Source organism: Drosophila hydei, unplaced genomic scaffold (genome assembly GCF_003285905.1).
Source record: "Drosophila hydei strain 15085-1641.00,03,60 unplaced genomic scaffold, DhydRS2 tig00008130-arrow-arrow-pilon, whole genome shotgun sequence".
Classification (NCBI taxonomy): Eukaryota; Metazoa; Arthropoda; class Insecta; order Diptera; family Drosophilidae; genus Drosophila; species Drosophila hydei.
The window spans coordinates 1403409-1422761 of record NW_022045839.1 but is presented as its reverse complement, the minus strand read 5'-3'; the positions used below and the strand labels follow the sequence as shown (position 1 = coordinate 1422761).

Here is a 19353-nt window from a genome sequence, read left to right as displayed (position 1 = left end):
TGTCAAACGCAGTCGAGTCTTGTCCCTTTCGCTCTCCCTCCCTCTCCCTCTCAATCTCTCTCTGCGCTGCTCCCTTTCTTGTGCTTGTCCGTTGGCCTCTGTGTGCCCGTTCCCTTGTCCCTAGTTCACATACGAGCCTGAACCCGAGTCCGCGCTGGTAAACCCTTGCCAGCAGCAGGCGCAGTCATAACCTTTGCCCCATCGACGCACGCTCTACGCAAATTTGAGCCTATTTTACAGACATCACACACACACACACTCGCACACCCACACACATACGCATTGGTTTTTAGCGAGAGTTCATAGTTGAGTAAATTTTTACCTCGTTCATGATGGGGCGCATCATTGGCGAACTTGAGCTCTGGCACTTGTGTATGTGTATGTGTATGTGTATGTGTATGGGTGGTGTGTGTGCGTGGGGTATGGGGTGTGCGTGTGTATTTGGATTTTCAACAAATTTGCGTAGCTTGTTGTTTTGTGCTCATTGCCATTGTTGTTGTCCCATATTTTTGAAGCGAAAAATTTTAATAAAGTAAATTCCTATTTTACGGCCTGCGAGAGGAAATGGGTTTCCTCTTCTCACTCTCCCTTTTTTTGCCACGGCACGATGGGTGTATTAGGCACGACTCATCCTTGGCACATTGAATGGCGAAAGCGCTATGAACACACAAATTGAAGCATGACAAGCGCACGCACACACACACACACACACGCGCACATAGTCACTTAATATGTCATATGCGTGTCACACGTATTGCGGCCGGAAATAGTTCATGGAAAAACACGCAACAAGCGGAGACAGCCAAAGTGCGAAAAGGATTTAAATGCTTTAGGCGTCGCCTTTTGACCGCGCTCGACTCACACTGCAATGGGGCGGGCCAAGCAGAAGCTGGCGAGGCGGGGCTTTGTGTCGCTGTCCCAAGCGCTGCACTTCGAGAAAAAACAGAAAAAACAGAAATTCGAATACGGAGTTTAAAGAGAAGAGATCCAATTGGCTTAGTAAACTTGGGTTTCAGGGTTTCAAATAAAATCATTTAAATCAATTTGATTGTGACAAAAATGAATTAAATTTATAAATAGCCAAAAAAAATTCTATAAATATTTATAAACCATAACCGAAATTGTATAAATTATTAGCAAATAAACAAATGGTTTTTTTTTAATTTCTTTAGCTAACTTTTCCCTTAAACGAGCATCAGCTAAATGTGACAAAAATGAAAAAGGACTTAAAAAGCATTTGACATAGTTGAATTATTTCATTAAAAGAGAAAAACTTGTTTAAATTAAAACGTAAAACTTTTTAAGAATTTGAATACAAATAAAACTTTTTTTGGGCAGCAATAAAAATTCTCTTACTAAACAAAAACTGCTTTTGATGAAATGTGTGTTATAATTGGGCAATCTTTTTGATGCCAGTTGAAGAATATTTATTTTTGATACGTGAATTTATTATTATTTTAAAATGAATGTAAGAAATTTGGAATATGCCACAAAAATAATAACAAAATAAATGCTTGAATTATAACAATAAAATTTTTTTGCATTTGGCAGCCGTCAAATAAACTTGAGCTTCGTAGCCTTTGAGGGATTTTCTTTACTTAAATTTGTCTTATGGTACTTCAGCAAATAAGGCTTTTATTTTTCTATTAAGAAATTTTGATTGTAGTTTGATTTTAATTGCTGTATTCTAGACCTTCAGAATATTTAACAGCATTTCTTATTGGAAGGTCGCCAAATGTTTGACATTGTTTTTGACATCTTTAATATTTAATCTTTAATAGATTACAAATTTGTGTTGATTTTAATTAATTATTAAACGCCTGACTCCAGATTCTAATATATTTCTTGATGTATTATGAATATTATCCAAGTTTAATTCGATAAAATGAAAAGAAAATAATTTGAAAGTTCGCATTTGTCAAATAAGTTAAAACGTTTTAGTAAAACCAAATAAAACTTATTTATTAATTATTATTTTATTTTAATGAATATAATTTTAAATTATTGATTATTTTTATATATTGATAAATAATTAAATTTGCAAATTATTTATTTCCTGAACAAAAGGCTCTTATATTCGTGCAAAAGTTATTTTTCAAGAAATTTAAGTTTCGTCTACTTGTAGCTAGACTTTTTCTGCAAGTGTTTGTGCAACGCGTGTTGTTTTACGTTATGTTATGCGCGGGTTCTTGATTGTTTTTGGAGCTGGAAATGGAATGGCAGTTACACACACACACACACATGCTTACATATGAGAACATTCGCACACACACAAATCCCGGCCTCAGTGCCCTGACATTGCGACAGTGGGCAAAAAGGGTTTTATTTTACGAGCGGGACTATCAGTGTTATTGTTATGACTGAAATTTGATGGCCTCAACCGCTTCTGGCTGAAACTGAAGCGGGAGAGAAAAAGATGGAGATGGAGATGGCGATGACGATGGCGCTGGCGATGCTCTTGTTGAACTAGCCATGTGACGAATGTGTGAAGAGTGTGCGCGGGAGTGAGAGAGGGTAGAGATTTGTAGGGTGCACGCACCCCGCTCTGCTGTCGCTGTTTATGACGCTGACGCAGTCAAACGATGATGATGCCTGCTCCCGCCCAGCTCGAGCCCAGTTACAGCCCAGTTAGTTATCTGTCATGGCCTGGTCGCTGATTAAGCAGCCTTTCAAGCTAGCGCAGATTGGATTTAACGAGGGTCTGGGACACCTGAGTAGCCTAACCCGAGCCACACATGAAACCAGCCAATCTCTGACACCATATTTATATATTCCCCTCTCCCTCGCACTCCCCTCTCTGCTGTGGCACTTAAGTTTTATTCGCTTTGCTTTAAATGCTCACGTCGTATTTGGGAGGCCATGCTCCAAGCACCAATTTGAGCCTGGCAGCAAATTTTGGCTCCTTCGTGCGAGTCGCTCGCGCGTTAATTTGATGATTATGATTTTCACACTGGCCTGAATCGTGCGCATCTTTTATATACATACGTATACATATGTATATGTGCATGTATGTGCCATTCGTTGGCTGCCAGAATAGGCTGCAGCTAAACTGTCGCAGTTTTGTGGCATGCGGCACCTTGGCTCAGCCACGCCCAGTTGTCAACAACGTGCTTTGCATGCCCAACTCGATTCGTTATAAAATATTGTTAGTTCAATTCAATGTCTTCAGGTTCTTCTGCTTGTTCAATAGCTGCTGCCACTGCATATGCAATATAACAATAGCTGCGCGACTTTTTCGCCTAATGGTGCATGGCCTTCTCCTTCGAGTTGTACGTGCAACTGCAGCATATGCTACACTCGATTGGACACATGGCAGCGATTGCTTCAACTGCTTCAACTCCTCTTCCTATTTTTTGGCTCTGTCTAAACATTGCGACTGTTTGGCTAAGCCACAACAGCTTCAGTCACATCCAGGCAGCTGTCCCAAAATATGGCACAATTAATCGCATCCAGCTGAAGTTGGCATCATCACAAAAAGCCAAATAACTTCGCAAATATATTTCATTTAACCTCCATGGCAGCTTGGCCCCTGAAGCAGTTACATTATCTTAGTGGAATGTTTCATAAGATTTGATATATTTAAATTGCTGCAGTAACCGTTGGCGGCATTAAGATCTGCGGCCAGCAACAACGTTGCCGCAAGCATAGTGCAACATTAACTGCTGCTGCTGCCACCACCACGCAACTTGAGAAAACAATAAAACTGCAAAGGAGAAGAGCTGCAAAATGCGGCAAACAAGGCTGCCACAGTCGCCAGTAAGCGGAATGCTGCAGGCTGCAACCTGCCATCGTAGGTAACTCACGCTTAAAAGAATTCTGCAACAGCTAATTTTATTTATGCATTAACCATGAATATTTTGCGGCTCTTGGCGACCGCAGCAGCTCGCATTTCTCACAGGACTAAATTAAGTGAGAGCAACAACGAGGGACAACATGCAGCAGCCAATAAATAAATGCAGAGCAGAAGAAGAAGACGGATTCAAAGATGATTGAATGAGCTTGAAAGATGCGAAACATTTTCTGCTCTATTTCAGCTGAAGGCAGCTATCTTTACAGATAGAGAATATAAAGAGTAAGCTATAGCCTATATATATAGGTATATATATAATCGGCTGATGTAGGAACATCTATTGCAAACAGTTCAGCTTTGTGCGCAGGATACTCATCATACGCCAAGAGCATAAGCAGGAATCTGTGTGATAGGCTCTATAGAAAAGATTTAATGCAAAATAGTAAATAGCATATATTTCTATATAGTAATATATTATTCTCAAAATATTCAGAATATGATAGAAACTCAGTAAAGGCTGCTGAACTCAAGAGCGCAACAGGCAAAGGAATAATAACTTTTCCGTTGATAAAAATTAATTTGGGAATCATTTTCTTAAATATTTCATGAAGAACAGCCAAGTTATTTGATAAAGCATTTTTCATAGAATTTGGAAAGAAGAAGAATGTGTATATATATATGTATATTGCATATTTAGATAAATGCACGTATGCCTCAAGGCATCCTTGAGACTGTTAACTTATAGATTTTATTAATTTATATCAGAGTAAATATATAAGATTTTTCTAACTCGAACTGAGCTTCTTTTGTTTCAGATTTTTCTTATATGTAAACAACATGATAAGTGCTCATTAGTCCAATATCATATATTCATATATCATATATATCTAGCTGCTTCAATAAGTCAAATTTCTATGAACTTTGATCAGAAAGTATGGCCTATTTCGTATTACTCATCTCATCAAATTAGCTTAACTACTTTGTACTTTCTTCTTCTTCTTCTTCTTACTGCTTCTCTTCTGCCCATAGCCTTGCACAACTATATTTAAATAATATTTGTATGCAACTCTCGCCAATGATGTTTGCTGCAATATTTTTTGGCACTTCAACTGCTGCACAACTGGAAAAGTTGTTGAAGCAGCCGTTGAAATGCAATGCGAGTGCTGCGTGGGTGCATAGAGACAGAGAAAGAGAGACAGAGGCAGAGAGAGTTGCAGAGACAGGTGAAGTAGTTTTAAGGTCTATTCTGTTAGTGTTTCGTTTGATTAAAGTGGTCATCGTGGTGCAGACCTGTTGCAACCCACTTCACAAAAAAAGGGTTCTCAGTGGTGCATAGTTTTTGCCACAAATCTCGTGCAACCACTCGTCACACACCCACACACATAGAGGAAATACATGATGTTCATGCGTAGCAATTAGCTTGCTGCCATTTGCAACATGGGAGCAGAGCTCAACTTAAAACGTGAAAATTATAATTGTTAAAAATGTTTTTTTCTTTCCCTCTTAATATACATATTTCTTCTTCTTCTTCTGCTTGTTCGGCTTCTACTTGTTGTTGACTTCTGGACACAATTGTGGGAGCGAATTATGCGGCCATTGTGATTTGAACATGCGTTGGGAAAATAATTTGGTCGGCGCACACGCAAAGCGAGCAAAGAGCAAATTACATGGCAAGTGTTGACCACTAAAAATCACTCGAGGGCGCACCGTTGTCAAGGGGAATTATTATTAAATGGCAATCTCTATAGAAATCCCAAGCTGAGCCGATTTAAGCGACAAGCGGCGCTGAAAGATTGCGACGCCCAGTTCGCCTGATTTATTTATAACACATGCACACGCAGCGTCGCATATGCTTATGAAATTCACGGAATAATATAAGAAAACGGCAGGACGAAAGCGACAGGACGACGACGACAGGATATCGAAGGACAAACGACATAAAAAGCGACATCATCCAATCAATTTATGCGCCAGTGTCTCCAATGGGCGGGGCGCTGTAGACTGTAGAAGCTGCCACATAAGCAGGCTCAGAGATTGGAAAATGGATAATTGGAACTGGGTTTCGCTTCACTCTGCTCACTCTCCCTCTCTCTCTCTCTCCCAATTCCTAATATTATATTTAAAAAAAATCATTCGAGTTAAATCGAAATTTCTTTTGGGCTCAAAGTACAGTGACTGCTCTGCCTAATGCCCCACGATGCAGCATTATATTTGCACAATAAACTCATCAATTGAGCATTGACAACGATTTGGCCAGGAACTTGTCATCATTATCGGCCGCAGTTCCGTGTAAAGGGACAAAACTCAGCACCAGCTCAATTTCAACTTTAATTCTCAATTCAGGCTCCTTGCATTGCTTCTTCGTCGTCTTCTAGTTGCTGCTGCTGCTGTTGTTGTTGTTGTTGTTGTAGCGCTTTCAAAGTTATTTGCTGTCCATTTCCAAACATTAAACCAGAGTGACTTGAATAAATTTCATATTTGAAAGCCTCACACACACACGTTAAATGGAGAAGGCGGAAATATCGAAACCAAAGTAAACCCAACATGGCTAATATGTGCGCAGCAGCCACTTTGCCGGGGGGGTCAGAACAGCGCAAGCCAGAGGTAGGCAGAAGCCAGCTCATGTGTGCATGCGTGTGTGTGTGTGCGTGTGTGTGTGTGTGTGTGTTGGGGCATAAACCAAAAATTCCTATACGCTGCTGATGCAGCAAATTTCCGGTCATAGTGAAAGTGGTGCGTGCGACAACAGTGCCAGACCAGTTAGTGGGCGTGCCATCCGCCTCGACTCGCAGTTAGACTCCATGTGGCTGAGGCAGGCACTCAAGAATTTTTGCTGCTGGTCGAAATAGCTGATATGGCCAACACTGCGAAAACTGATGCCATTAACAGACGAAAATTTCATTCTCGAATATTCATACACTTGCGAGCCTAGGCTTTGACAGAGATAGCGAAAGAGCCACAGACAGCAAGAGAGAGCAAGAGAGAGAGGGAGGGAGGGCAAGAGATAGAGAAGACCGCAGGCAAATTTTTAAATTATGGCTGTTATTATCGTAGGAATTGTTGCCAAAAAATTGAGGCATGCAAAACACAAAATGCTTCAATGAAGATGTCTTTAGCAAGAAGTGAAGAAAAACAAAGAGCGAGAAGGAGAGGAAGAAAAAGAGGGCGAATAAAGTTCAATTTAGAAGAGACAGCTTGATTAGCCTCATCAGAAATTTGGCAGATGTGATAATGCTATATAACTCGATTTGAGTTGTCTGTTCACTTGCGCATAGTTTTATTCATTTTATAACTATATCAATTTATGTCCCATCTAATTTGAGCTCTTGTGATTCAGTTTGATCATTCTTAGATTTCACATTGACATAAAATAGTTCAAAAGGAAGTTCAAAGGAAGGCAGCTTAAAATGAGATGTGAGATGTCTGAAGTATATAGACTGACTATTCCGAATGGCTCAAGTAATGGATGTTAACGTAAAGTGAGGCAAGGTAAGACATAAAGGAATATGTGAGAATAACTTTTATTTATTAAATAATAAGCAGAGCGAAAGGCGACTAAAGTGAAGGCTTATATATAATTATATAGAGTCTATATCTATTTAGTTATAGAGTCCATATCTCCATAGTTATATATTCTATCTACTATATAGTTACACAGATATACATTTGCATACAATTTTTAATTTGTATAAATTTTGTTGGCTGAGCAATCTTTCAAACTACCCTCTTATGCGACATACATATATGCCATGCATATATTTATATATTTTTGTTTATCGATATATATTTATACATACAAATTATATAAAGACACTGCTGCTGGGGTTGCTTAAGGACGGCAAAAATAACCTTGAAGCTGAGACAACGAACTTTGCCAAGCGGCAATTAGGCGAGCCACCTGCACAGTCGCTTGTAGGCTGTAGCCTGCAGCTTGCAGCTTGCAGCTTGCGGCATGCAGCTTGCTGCTTGCACCACCAAATGACAATTGTGGCAGCGAGTTGTTTGTCAGCTTATTGTTTGCGCTAATTGCCGTTTGAGCTGCCAACGCGTGTACAGCGAGCGGGCAGCCTTTGCATTGTTTGTCCAAATTACTCAAAGCACACCCACACACACACACACACACACACACACACACACACGAGATGACAATGGAAGCCACCCCAGCGGGTTGAGAGCAATAATACTGCGGCTGCTGCTGGTTTGGGCAAGGGTTAACAGGAGTCGAGTTACCAGAAATCCCTGCACACAAAATAATGTTTGCGCAATCGAATGACAATGCGAACCGAATGAGTCAGGATGAGTTGAACGAGGGACTGGGCATGAGACTGAAAGAATGGGGGTGTTGCGTTGTCCAAGCTGTCCAATCAAGCATGTCTGCGTGTGAAACCCGATGCGAAGCACTGCACGGATGGGGGAGAGCGGCTGAGCTTAGCTGTTGCATAGCTGTTGTTCCCAAGCAATTGTTGCAGACGCAAACGAACGAATTACGAATTTTTCTCTGTCGCAATTAAAAGCCAAGACTCTGTTGCTTGTCTCCTTTTTGCTTGCTCAGTTCCCAGCAAATGCCGCCGCGTCACAGATTTCCACACATGTACTCCACTGACGCGGCTTGGGGTCAGCGGCAAGCCGGCGAAGCGGAACCACACGTCAACTGGACAGGTCGTGCAAAAGGTGCTAAGACGAGCTCGACGACTCTCGCCCGAGTCTCATGTTAACTGATGCGTGGCACAAAGCGTGCAACAGACGCTGACAAAGTGGTGCGGTCGGGGCCAGGGCTAGGGCTAGCAGAAGACGTCAACAAAGTTCACACGATGCGGCGATAAGCCAAAAGCCTTTCCACAAGATGCGGTTGCCACAGATACGCCATAGATGCAATGCCGACACAGCAGCTGCACCAATTGGCAAGTGGCAAGTGGCAAGTGGCAAGTGGCAGACGGCAAGCTGCAGTTTTCGACTGCCAAAAACCGGTTTGGTAGCACGCGCCAACATTGCAGCAATTAGGACTTGGAGCTGGCTCAATAAATGCCACCTGCCAGTCAGCCAGTCAGCCAGTCAGTTAGCTGCCATACACCAGCTTGCCACACTTGCCACACATGCCACGCATGCAACAACAGCTCAACAATCATGCAACTCGCAAGTCGTATGTTTGCATTTCAGATCAAATATTCATTTTCAATATATGAACAGGACTTCGATTTATAACTCGAGCTGTTTTCCGCTGCTCGTCGATAGTGTTTGAAGTGGGGTATATTGCTTTCAAGCAAGTGTTTGTCGCAGCTAGTTAAAGTACACAATAAGTTGCTCAATTTTATATAATATTTATTTAGTTGGCTTTTTAAGGGGTATCTGTATGTCCAGCTCATATAGGCAGACAAAAATAAGGTTTTATAGGGTATCTGCTTATAAAGCTCTTTCAATTAGTGCTCCTATGTGTAGATATGCCTAGAGAGAACTCTTATTTAGATGTGAAAATATTTGACACAGTGAAACAATTCTTGATAAATAGATTTTGTATAGGCTTAGTTATTTATAGGGTATCTAAGAGTTGAATATACTTGAATATACAGGCTAGCTGTTCATCATAGTTAACTATAGCTCGTATTTATATAATTTATAGAATATCTGCGCGTCGTGCCATAAGCCTTAATATCAGTACCTCAAGCTCTCCCAACTCCCAGCATGCAAACCTTAGTGCAGGGTATCTTGTAGTCGTTCAATCTACTATTCGCGCTGCCTTGCTTGTTCTACTTCCTGTTGCTGTTGATGTTGTTGTTGAGTTGTAAACTTATTTAATCTGCATAAAATATGCAGAGACCTGAACACACACACAGCTACACTCAGCTATACATATATCAACACACTCGCACACACATGTTGCACAACAAAAGGCCGTTGAGGCAGAGGGAATAAAATGCGAACATTCATAAATAAATAACATTTGGAAATTCATTCAACTTGCGATTGATTTCGAATTAAATGCAAAAATACAAAATACATTTGAAAAGAGACCAATCGAATCTCAGCTTAAGTTGCTGGCGGTGGCGGGGGCGTGGCAGTGGCAGTGGCAAGTCTGTGGTTTTCCTTCTTATATCGATAACAGAGTCTCCGTGAGTAAATCTTTGTATGATGGAGCACACACAAACACGCGCACACACACACACACAAAGAAAATCGACTCCCTTTGAGCAGAATGATGCAATTATTTACACTTGATTAAATACTCAAAAGAAAAGTGAAAGTGTGTGTAAGCAAGTGATGTAGATGGAGGGAGCAGCCATGAGTGGGGAAAATGTATATTTTAAGCAAATTCAAAAGTGCGTGCGGCGCACTGAGCTGTTTTTTTCGCTTCTTTCATAAATTCATAAATTTAAATTAGCAAATGAAGCCATCGATCTGAGCAGCACTAGAGGTGGGCGGGGCGGGGTTGGGTCAAAATAGGTGGCATAAATATATAAATTGATATACACTCATATATATATATATATATATACGTAGCTATCCACAAATGGTATTCAATTACAGTCGCAGTTGAGCCTGCGAAGGCAAAACATTTAATTTATTGACTGGGCTGTGAAGGCGTTTCTTATTACCAAAAGTGCCAGGCACTGTCATTGCCATGGTCGCAGCACCGCCCTAACCCACCAGCACCAGCAGCACCACCCGCCCACCTACCTACCCGTGACAGTCCACTTTCTCTGGCTGTAACCATCTGTCAGTCAAGCAGTCAGGCAGTCTATGATGAGTCTCGAGTCTCATTTGGCATTTGCTTGATTTGCCCTCTTTATTTATTCATCCATCCTGTCCAAATTGTTTGTGCCGAAGGGGGCAAGGGGGTGGAGTGGTGCTGGTGCTGGTGCTGCTGTTACTTCTACTTCTTCTTCTTCAGCATCTGCAATTGTATCAGTCAGCATTGCGCGCTTACCAAATCAATTCGCATCAAAATCGAACCGAAACCCATCAAAATGGAGGCGCAGTCATCTATGATGCCATCTACAGTCCACACTCTGGACCCGAATGCCAACGTAGCCCCAACCCCCTCTCTAAGTATGTGTGTGTTTGTGCATTTGAACGTTATATTCTGCGTAGGAAGTACGCTGGTCTGCACATTGCTAATATCCTGCGTCACCCCTCCCCCTCTATTACCGCTCTCTCCTTATCGCTCCCTCTCACAGTTTCTATGCTAGACCACTCGGCATATTCGCATTTCAAATACATTTCATTAGCTCTCAGACCCCACGACTGCCCCTAGAGCAGCTTTCTTTAAATTAAGTATATCGAACTTTAGATTCTTGCGGCTGGTCCAGCGTGGACATTAGACGTTCAGTTCGTAGGCTACGCCGGAAATGAAATATATATTAGACGAGTACACTGAGCGAAATAACTGACAAAACAAATAATGTGGCTTGATTGAACAAATATGTTTGATATATTCAATTACATAAAGTCTAAATTAATTTATGAATTTGTTTCTACTTTCAAATTATTCAGCAATCAAAGTGGTTTTGTGAACGAAGCTTGATTTCCGAGTGATTTAGATTTTTTTGGATGAAACTTAAAATTGAAGAAATTTAGTCGACTCTGCAAACAGCTTCTTAAACAAAGCAAGAAAAACTGTGATAAGGCGTATTTTATTCGCATGAAAGGGAATTTTGATTGGTATTCAAATTTCTCAGTCTCAAAATATTTATATCTTGACTAACATTTAACTACTCTAGTCAAACTCAACTCAACTCAAAGTTAGCAAAAATCTGGGTCAAGATAATTGAATAAAAAATCTTCTCAAAAATATATCGAATTTTTTTTTATCAGATTATTTAATAAAATATGTTTTTGACGCTCAACGTTTTACAGCTTCGACTTTCATTCAAGAACTTTCTAAGGTTTCTATAGGTAGAACAGATTTGATTTCTAAACAAATTCTTAAAATTTCCTTGACTCTATTTCTTTTATTTTTTGGTCAATTTTTCATTTACTTGTAACTTTAATAATTGACAGCCAAATTCCAATGACTCAGCAATAAATGTTAGACTTAATAGATTGATTTATTTCATTTCATTATCATCATCCTCGACTTTCAATCAAATTATTACAAATTCTCACGAAATCTGAATACAAAACCAATCAACTTTCTATACCTATAATCCAGATGTTATTCAACTTCAGTTGCATAGAGTTCTTCTTCTTCTTCCACTCTTTCTTTATAAATATTTGTCAAAATATTGTACAAACATTTGTTTTGTTATCAAATGTAAATTGACGTTTTGTCTCAGTGTATGGCAGCGTAGCAATCAAATTGTTTATTCGGCACTGCCAGCGAGGCGTGGCAAGGGGCCATCTACACACACTCGAAACACAAACACACACACACACGCATTGTGGGTTGTGTTTTGAGCACTCATAAATCTGAACACAGATGACAAACTGAAGCAGCATTGAGATGTGAGGGGCAGGGGCCGAGGTAGCAGCAGTGGCCAGGGGCAAGTCCAGGTAGCCTGTCTGCGGCGCAGAGCAATTACCACATGCCACGATTGACAAGCGCTGCAGGAGTTCAAACTTGTGTGTGCGGCAGAACTGAGGAACTCAAGAGCTAGAGAAACGGAGACATCGGCGACTTCAAGTGCACAGTTCTCTTGCTCTCGCTCGCTCTCTGTCTCGTTTTTGTGTCTGCCTTGCCTTGACTTGTTTCTCTGTATGTTTTATGCCACATGCTGAAAGTGCAACCGATTTATTTATACTCACAAACACACAGAGACAGACACACACACACACACACAGACATTTATATACATTGTGAAGCTGACGCTTGCTCACAAATTGGATTTGCTTGTTTGCCAGTTGCTGTCGCTGCTGCTGCTGTTGCTGTTGCTGCTGCTTCCTTTGCTTCCATGTCGACATCGCAGCAATTACAACGGCATTCTGTAGTAGCGCCGCCCTCGCTCCAGCTTGAGCGTGTGGCCAAATGCAGTTCTTGATGACTTTAAATAGCTCGGCGCTATTTCAGTTTGCTGGCCAAGCCGCAGGCGGCAACCAAAAAACGCAAGAAAAAAATAGAAAACAAAAACAATAACAACAACAACAAGGCGTCTCAGTGTGTGGCAAGTGCAGCGCATAAATGAGGCAGCTTTCAGTTTTCAGTTGATAGCTTTCAGCTGCATTACGTAAACACGCAGACGCCAACACAGCTGAGCCCTGGCTGAGCTCAGCTTTTGTGTCACCTGTGCGAGAGACGCGCGCGTGGGCGTTTAGCCATGGCTCAGACAATCAGAGCTGACAAACTGGTTGGCCTTAAGCTGTAGTAGTCCAAAAATATATAATATGGTATATATAGTCTATGTACTATATGGCATAAAGTATGACTACTGCCCACACGGATCGACCAGCAGCAGCAGCTGCTGCCAAACGAGCTTCGCCTTCCAACTTGGCAATTGACAGCTGGAGAGTGGAGCGCAATTAACTTTGCAGCAAGAGAACAAACAAAGTCAAATGCAGACCATGAGAAGCCAACTGTTCAATGGCTAACGCGATTCTTGCTGCAGATAAACATACAGCTACAGTGCTAGCTCCATAAAGTGAACAAAGCCGTGCAAGAGTTGTCTGAATCATGCAGACCAGCAGCTTTTGCTTTGCTAACAAGAATCAGACTTTACTTTCTAATCTGCTCTAATCGATGCTGAGTCAAACGCAGTCTCATCCAATAATGTTTTCTGGTTGCACTGGAGTGATTCAGTAACTTCAGCTAAAGGCACTTTAAAGGCGTATTTAGAGAATACTCAGTTAGTATATAGAGCTATCATGGTTTCAGTTTCATCTTCATCTTCATCTTCATCTTCATCTTCATCTTTCATCTGCTAGCAGCTTGTCGAAACTTAGGGCAAGTTAGAAAACTCTCACAGCTTAGTCAAATTCTAACTCATCTCAAGTTATGCTTAGCTTAAGCTCTAAGTACAAGACTTTCCTAAACTAAGCACAATGATGACTTCAGCTAAATTTTGAACTAATTTCAAGTATTGAAATTCTTAAATAAAATCTTTACACTATCTATTCAAAGCGAGTTCTTGTACGCACAGTTTTTACTGTAGCTGAGATTATCCGCCGAAGATATGCGCTTCGCAAGGACTCTACACTCGCTCCACTTGGCGCCCTTTTTTATCTTTGATCCACTCTCTTACAATTGCTGTGTGTGTGTGTGTGTGTGTGCTTAGCACTTGCCCTTTGACCTGTGGCATGAATAGAAAACGCAGAATTGTTTCCTACATGCATCTCGCTCGCTCTGCCACTCTCTCTCTCTCTCTCTCTCTCTCTCTCTCTATCTCCTGCTCGTTCAAGCTGTGGTCAAGCAGTGGCTTCTATTGTCAATGCACTTCAGTACATTAACCAAGCTGTCAGAGACAAACGCAGCTCTTGGCGCTGCTACTGCCTTGCTGGTCCACCTGCTGCCACGCCCACAGCTGATGCTGTCCGCTCTCGCTCTGCAGCTATCTATTACGACATGTTTGCTCTACACTTTCGCCGTTTTGACTCTTGTGGCACACATTTCAACGCTTCAGCCACGAAAAAAGGACGCTCACATATTTCTTCTGCTTCTTCTTCGTGTGTATATGTGTGTGTGTGTGTGTGTGTGTGTGTGTCCTTGTGCTTGTTTTCCGTTTGCCCGCATGTCCTGCCTGTTTGTTGACATATTATGATCCTTGATTATTTTGTGCTGACAAATAAATGCTTTTATTTTGGTTTTCTATGCTTTGACTCCACATTCAACTTCATCTTCATCTTCACCTTCTGCTCCGGGCTGTCGGCTCCTGCTAACTGTTTTTCCTGCATGTTTTTCTTCTTGCGGTCGCTGCCCCCTTGTAGCATTCGCCCATAGCCTCGGGCCGCCGTTGCCAGGTGAGCGGCCTTTTCTCTTCTCCCCTCTTTCTTTTCGTTTCTTTTTTGTTGGTCTAATTGGGCCGCAGCAAAACTCAGGAATTAGCTTCATGCTTGACTTTTCAGATATGTATATATATATACACATACATATCTGTACATATCTATCCATATATACATATAAAAGCTTTATCGACGCATCTTATTTATATTTGTAGGCGTTACCCTGTCACGCAGCTGCTGCCCCGCGATAAAGAGAAAAAGAAAAGCAGGCGGAGCAGCAGGAAAACATTGATTCCAACAGTCGCACATATGGAAGCAACGTGAATAGTACGATGGGATAAGTTCTTGATATTCTATATAAAATATACCAAGATATACGAAATGTTGCCTATTGATCAGTTACTTATGAAGAACAGCTCGATGGCTTACAGAGCTACAAGCTACAAGCTGCGAGCTGCAGCTGTTAACTTGAAAGCTGTTAACATGATGTTAACATTTCTATGCGATGTAAGATTTCTGTGATGGAATAATTCAGTTTATTCAGTATATTCAAAATTCTATTTTCATTTTATTAACATACATGCATTTTCAGATTCACGATCGACGAAAGCGTTACATACGTTTAGCACGTGTTAAGCTAACAGCTGTTGGAAATATATTAGGAGTTCTATGCTAAGTCAGATTTATTCACAAAGATAAGATTGGTCTTTGATCATAGAAGTTTTACTGACAAAAGTGTCAGCCATTGAATTTTGAGTGAAGATAACATTAAATGATTCCATTGTGTTGGCAACCTGTAAAGCGCTGCCGCCGGCTCTGTTGATTGCCTATGTGATTTCGTCAACAAAAAACAATAACAACAAACCAACAAAAACAACAACTTAGACTGAAAGAGAAAACCCCGCACAAACGCCCACAAAAAAAATGCTAGTTAAGCCAAGAACTGTGGGCGTTCGAACATATTTTGTGAATTATATATTTGATTGTTATTGTGTTTTTTTTGGGGCCATTCAAAACTGGGAGACCATAAGCAGAAGAGGCCAAGTTCCGACGCAGACGATGAGTTGCTGAATTTCAATGCGATTCGAGGCTCGAAGGGAATTTGGGAATTCGATGAGCGGAAGTGCGATAAGCGCCGGCTTGAAGTGCATTTGCAGTGCTGCTACCTTGGCCACGGACCCGCCCCGTTGCCCACAACCGGAAGTGAAATGCTTGCGTCATCCGGCTTGCATTATTAATTATTAATTAGGCAACGCTTCGATTAGGCTTCTTTACAGATATATACGATTATAAACTTATTCCCCATCTTCTTGTTCTCCACTTTGGGTTAAACAAATTATGGAGTAACATGAGCGAAAAGAGTCTTGCGGTTTAAGGCAGCGTCTCTAGATGCTGGGCAAGGCAGCTGCTCCTACTTCTGTTCCCCAACCTAAGCCAGACATGCGAGGACACCTTCAGCACTCATCAGTGCTTTTGGCACTGACCGCAACGCATTTTAAAAGGAAGTCAGGGCAACCGCAAAGTCCAAAATACACACACACACACGCATACAATGTCTCCAATAAAAACACTTGAAAAAAAACACGTTTTAAATAAGTCTAAATTCTTTTATAAATATTTAGAGAAATTGAAATCACATTAGATGGAAAAGTTTGGATCATTATAATTTGATTTTTTCTGTTTTAATAATTAAAAAAATCAGCGCAACTTTTTCTTTTATAGCTCGAACATCTAAGAACATTTGACCCAGACAACAAACAATGTACGCATTCATTAGAGTAGATGTTTTAGCCCTAATACTCAGTGTGCCCTACTGTGCTGTAATCTTCGATTTTACTATATATATTTTATTTTTGTCATTGTTTATATATTTTTATTTTTTTTTAAATATTATCATATTTTTTATATATTTACTTTTTATACCCTGATCCCATTAAAAATGGGAAATCAGGGTATAATGGTTTTGTGCAAATGTATGTAACAGGCAGAAGGAGGCGTGGCAGACCCCATAAAGTATATATATTCTTGATCAGGACGACAAGCCGAGTCGATTGAGCCCTGTCCGTCTGTCTGTCCGTCCGTCTGTCCGTCTGTCCGTCTGTCCGTCTGTCCGTATGTGTGAACGCGTGGATCTCAGCATCTATAAGAGCTAGAGACTTGAAATTTTTTTTGTAGGTCCGTGTATAGCACGCGCAGGTCAAGTTTGTTTCAAATATTCGATAACTATTCGCATTTAATTGTTATCGAATAAAAACATTATTGAAATGCAGTAAATAAATTATATCTCGAACTCAAATTTTGTATTTAGTCTTATATATATTTTATGCAATTTTGATTTTTGTTGGATTTTGGATACCGGCTCCAAATTCCCCCAAATTCTTAGAATTTAAGTTTAGTTGGAAATAGGGCCATTATGTGAAGGCGTTTGCATCTCAACCAAGCCAATAGGATATGTAGATCATATGCTGAAAATTTCATTAAAATCCATTAAGTAAAACAGAAGTTATTAAACAAAACGTTTGGCCAATTTCCAAAAGCACATGTCAGCAGCGCCACGCGCACGCATTTTTCCTATGCGTGTGCACACATACATTCAAATGCGTGTATTCTTTTCTATTCCAAGAATTGAAATTGCGATTGAATTGTGCTGAATTATTAGCTGCTACTTATGTTCAAATTTGCAACAGCCCGTGCAAGAAGGACAGTGGCTGCGTTGGTAGAGGCCCCGCTCGTATGCAGCTTGGTCCGGGTTCGAGACCGGAGGAGATGAAATGTTTTTTACTGTTTTATTTTTTTTTTTTTTAGTTATGAAGTGGCGGTGTTGGTAGAGTTTGTGCACGTTGCGCAAATAATCCGGGTTCGAATCCTGGTCTCGCAATGTCGATTTTTATTTGTTTTCTCTTTTTTTTTAATACTCGATACAAACTACGGAAAATATTACAAAACTCAAAGGACTGGGATCAGGGTATCTCCTAGTCGGGCACCCCGACTAGAGCTTTCTTACTTGTTTTGTATATTTTCATATATTTTTTATATTATTTAATTATTTACTACAATTCTTTACATACTCATATAAAAATAATTTTATATTTTTATATTTATTTGTTTATATATTTATATATATTTTCATTTTTTATTAAGACTTTCATAAGCTCTTATATATCTTCTTATATTTATATATAATTTCTTCCACATCCATATTTTAACATATATTTTCAGTCCCCTTTAAAAGTCTACCCAGAATTTATTCCAGTGCATAACTGAAATCTCCTGCTGCAACTCGTTTGCCAGCCGCAAAAGTCAAACGAAATGACTTGTGCTTTGGCCTAATGAGCTGGATATTGGCTTTGGGTCAGGCTTAGGTTAGGGTATTAAGAAGTGCAGCAACAGCTGCAGCAGTGGCTGCCACGCCTACTGTGTAATACGTCAAATTGAAAGACTTACCCATGCAAAGCAGTCGAAGCTGTTTAATCCAATGTGAATGTTGCTGTTGCTGCTTCCGTTGTTGCCGGCAACAGCAATTGTTGCTGCTGCTGCTGCATTTGCTTCGTCTGCGTTTTCTTGTGTCTTGTAATTGTTGTTGCATTTGAGTTGCTTCTGCTTTTGCTTCTTCTTCGTGTGTTTTCAATGCCATTTTGCTGCTTCCTCTTGATCTTAGCTGTAGTTATTACAGTTATCTTTGTTGTTTTTGTAGCAATTGCTGCTCGCTTTATTCGTAACGCGCCAGAAGCTGACTGCTATAACAAGCAGCAGTTGCAGTTACAGTTATCGCTGCTGCTGCAGCGCCGCATTTGTTGCAATTTGCTTTAGCTACAGATGATGTTGTTGTTGTTGTAATTGCAATCCGATCAAAGTAATACCCTATAGAATTTTTTGCTGGACAACAACTACGGCTTATGCTAAGCCCTGATCGAGTGTGGCCATGTTTGCAGGCAGCGGGACCTTCCGTTACGTGACGGAGTCAGAGGGCGACAGAGGCGCGAGGTGCTAGCAGAGCGGAGAGAGACGGCGGTACACGCGACACGCAACCAACGAAAGCCGCGCGACAAAACACAACAACGAAATTGTTGACGAGGACAAACGAATCAAGCCGAGAGGAGCTGCGGAGCTAAGGAGGAGCAGAAACGTGTGCCCTAAAATTTTGGTCACTTCTTGCACTTGGTGTTTGGGTACATTCGCTGATACATTCGCTTTATTTCCAGCTTCAGCTTTAAGATTAACAATTGAAATCACTTTTGGCGCAGACTCGATAATTTTGGCGCTGTTACCGCGGCGGCTGCTGCTGCTGCTGCTGCCGAATGGACCACCATTTGTACATGTATGTGTGTGCGTATGTATGGGCGAGTGTGTGTTGCCAGAGCCCGACTGCGTCAGAGTATGTGTGTGTGCGTGCGACGCACTTGATGACGGCGGCCCGCGTTTACTTTAATCGAGGCGTCCACACAGAATGAGAGCTAAAACCGAACTAAAACTTCTAACTGACGAAGCCAGTAGCAGCAGCAGCAGCAGCCGTCGCCATCATCAGACAAAGCTGCAGCCGACGAAGGCAAACATAAACGAGCGACGCCGCCTTCGTCTTCGGTCACTTGTACAGCTCGAGAGAGAAAGAGAGAGAGAGCGCACATGTGATAACACAAACAATTGGACTCATTGTATGTTGTTTGGCTCCGTGCTCTGGTATTGCAGGTGACTCGCAT

The 19353-nt window shown here is 41.0% G+C and overlaps 1 protein-coding gene across 4 annotated transcripts in view; it reads right to left on the bottom strand.

Moving 5' to 3' along the window:
* LOC111598029 (nephrin) overlaps positions 1 to 18162 on the bottom strand; it is a 76047-nt gene extending 57885 nt beyond the window's left edge. For all 4 annotated transcript variants that reach the window (XM_023313057.2, XM_023313054.2, XM_023313052.2 and 1 more), the window contains exon 1: positions 18101 to 18162. In XM_023313057.2, coding sequence (XP_023168825.2) covers positions 18101 to 18104 — 4 coding nt within the window. In that variant the 5' untranslated portion in view covers positions 18105 to 18162. The remainder of the gene's footprint in view (positions 1 to 18100) is intronic.
* Between the last annotated feature and the right edge of the window lie 1191 nt (positions 18163 to 19353).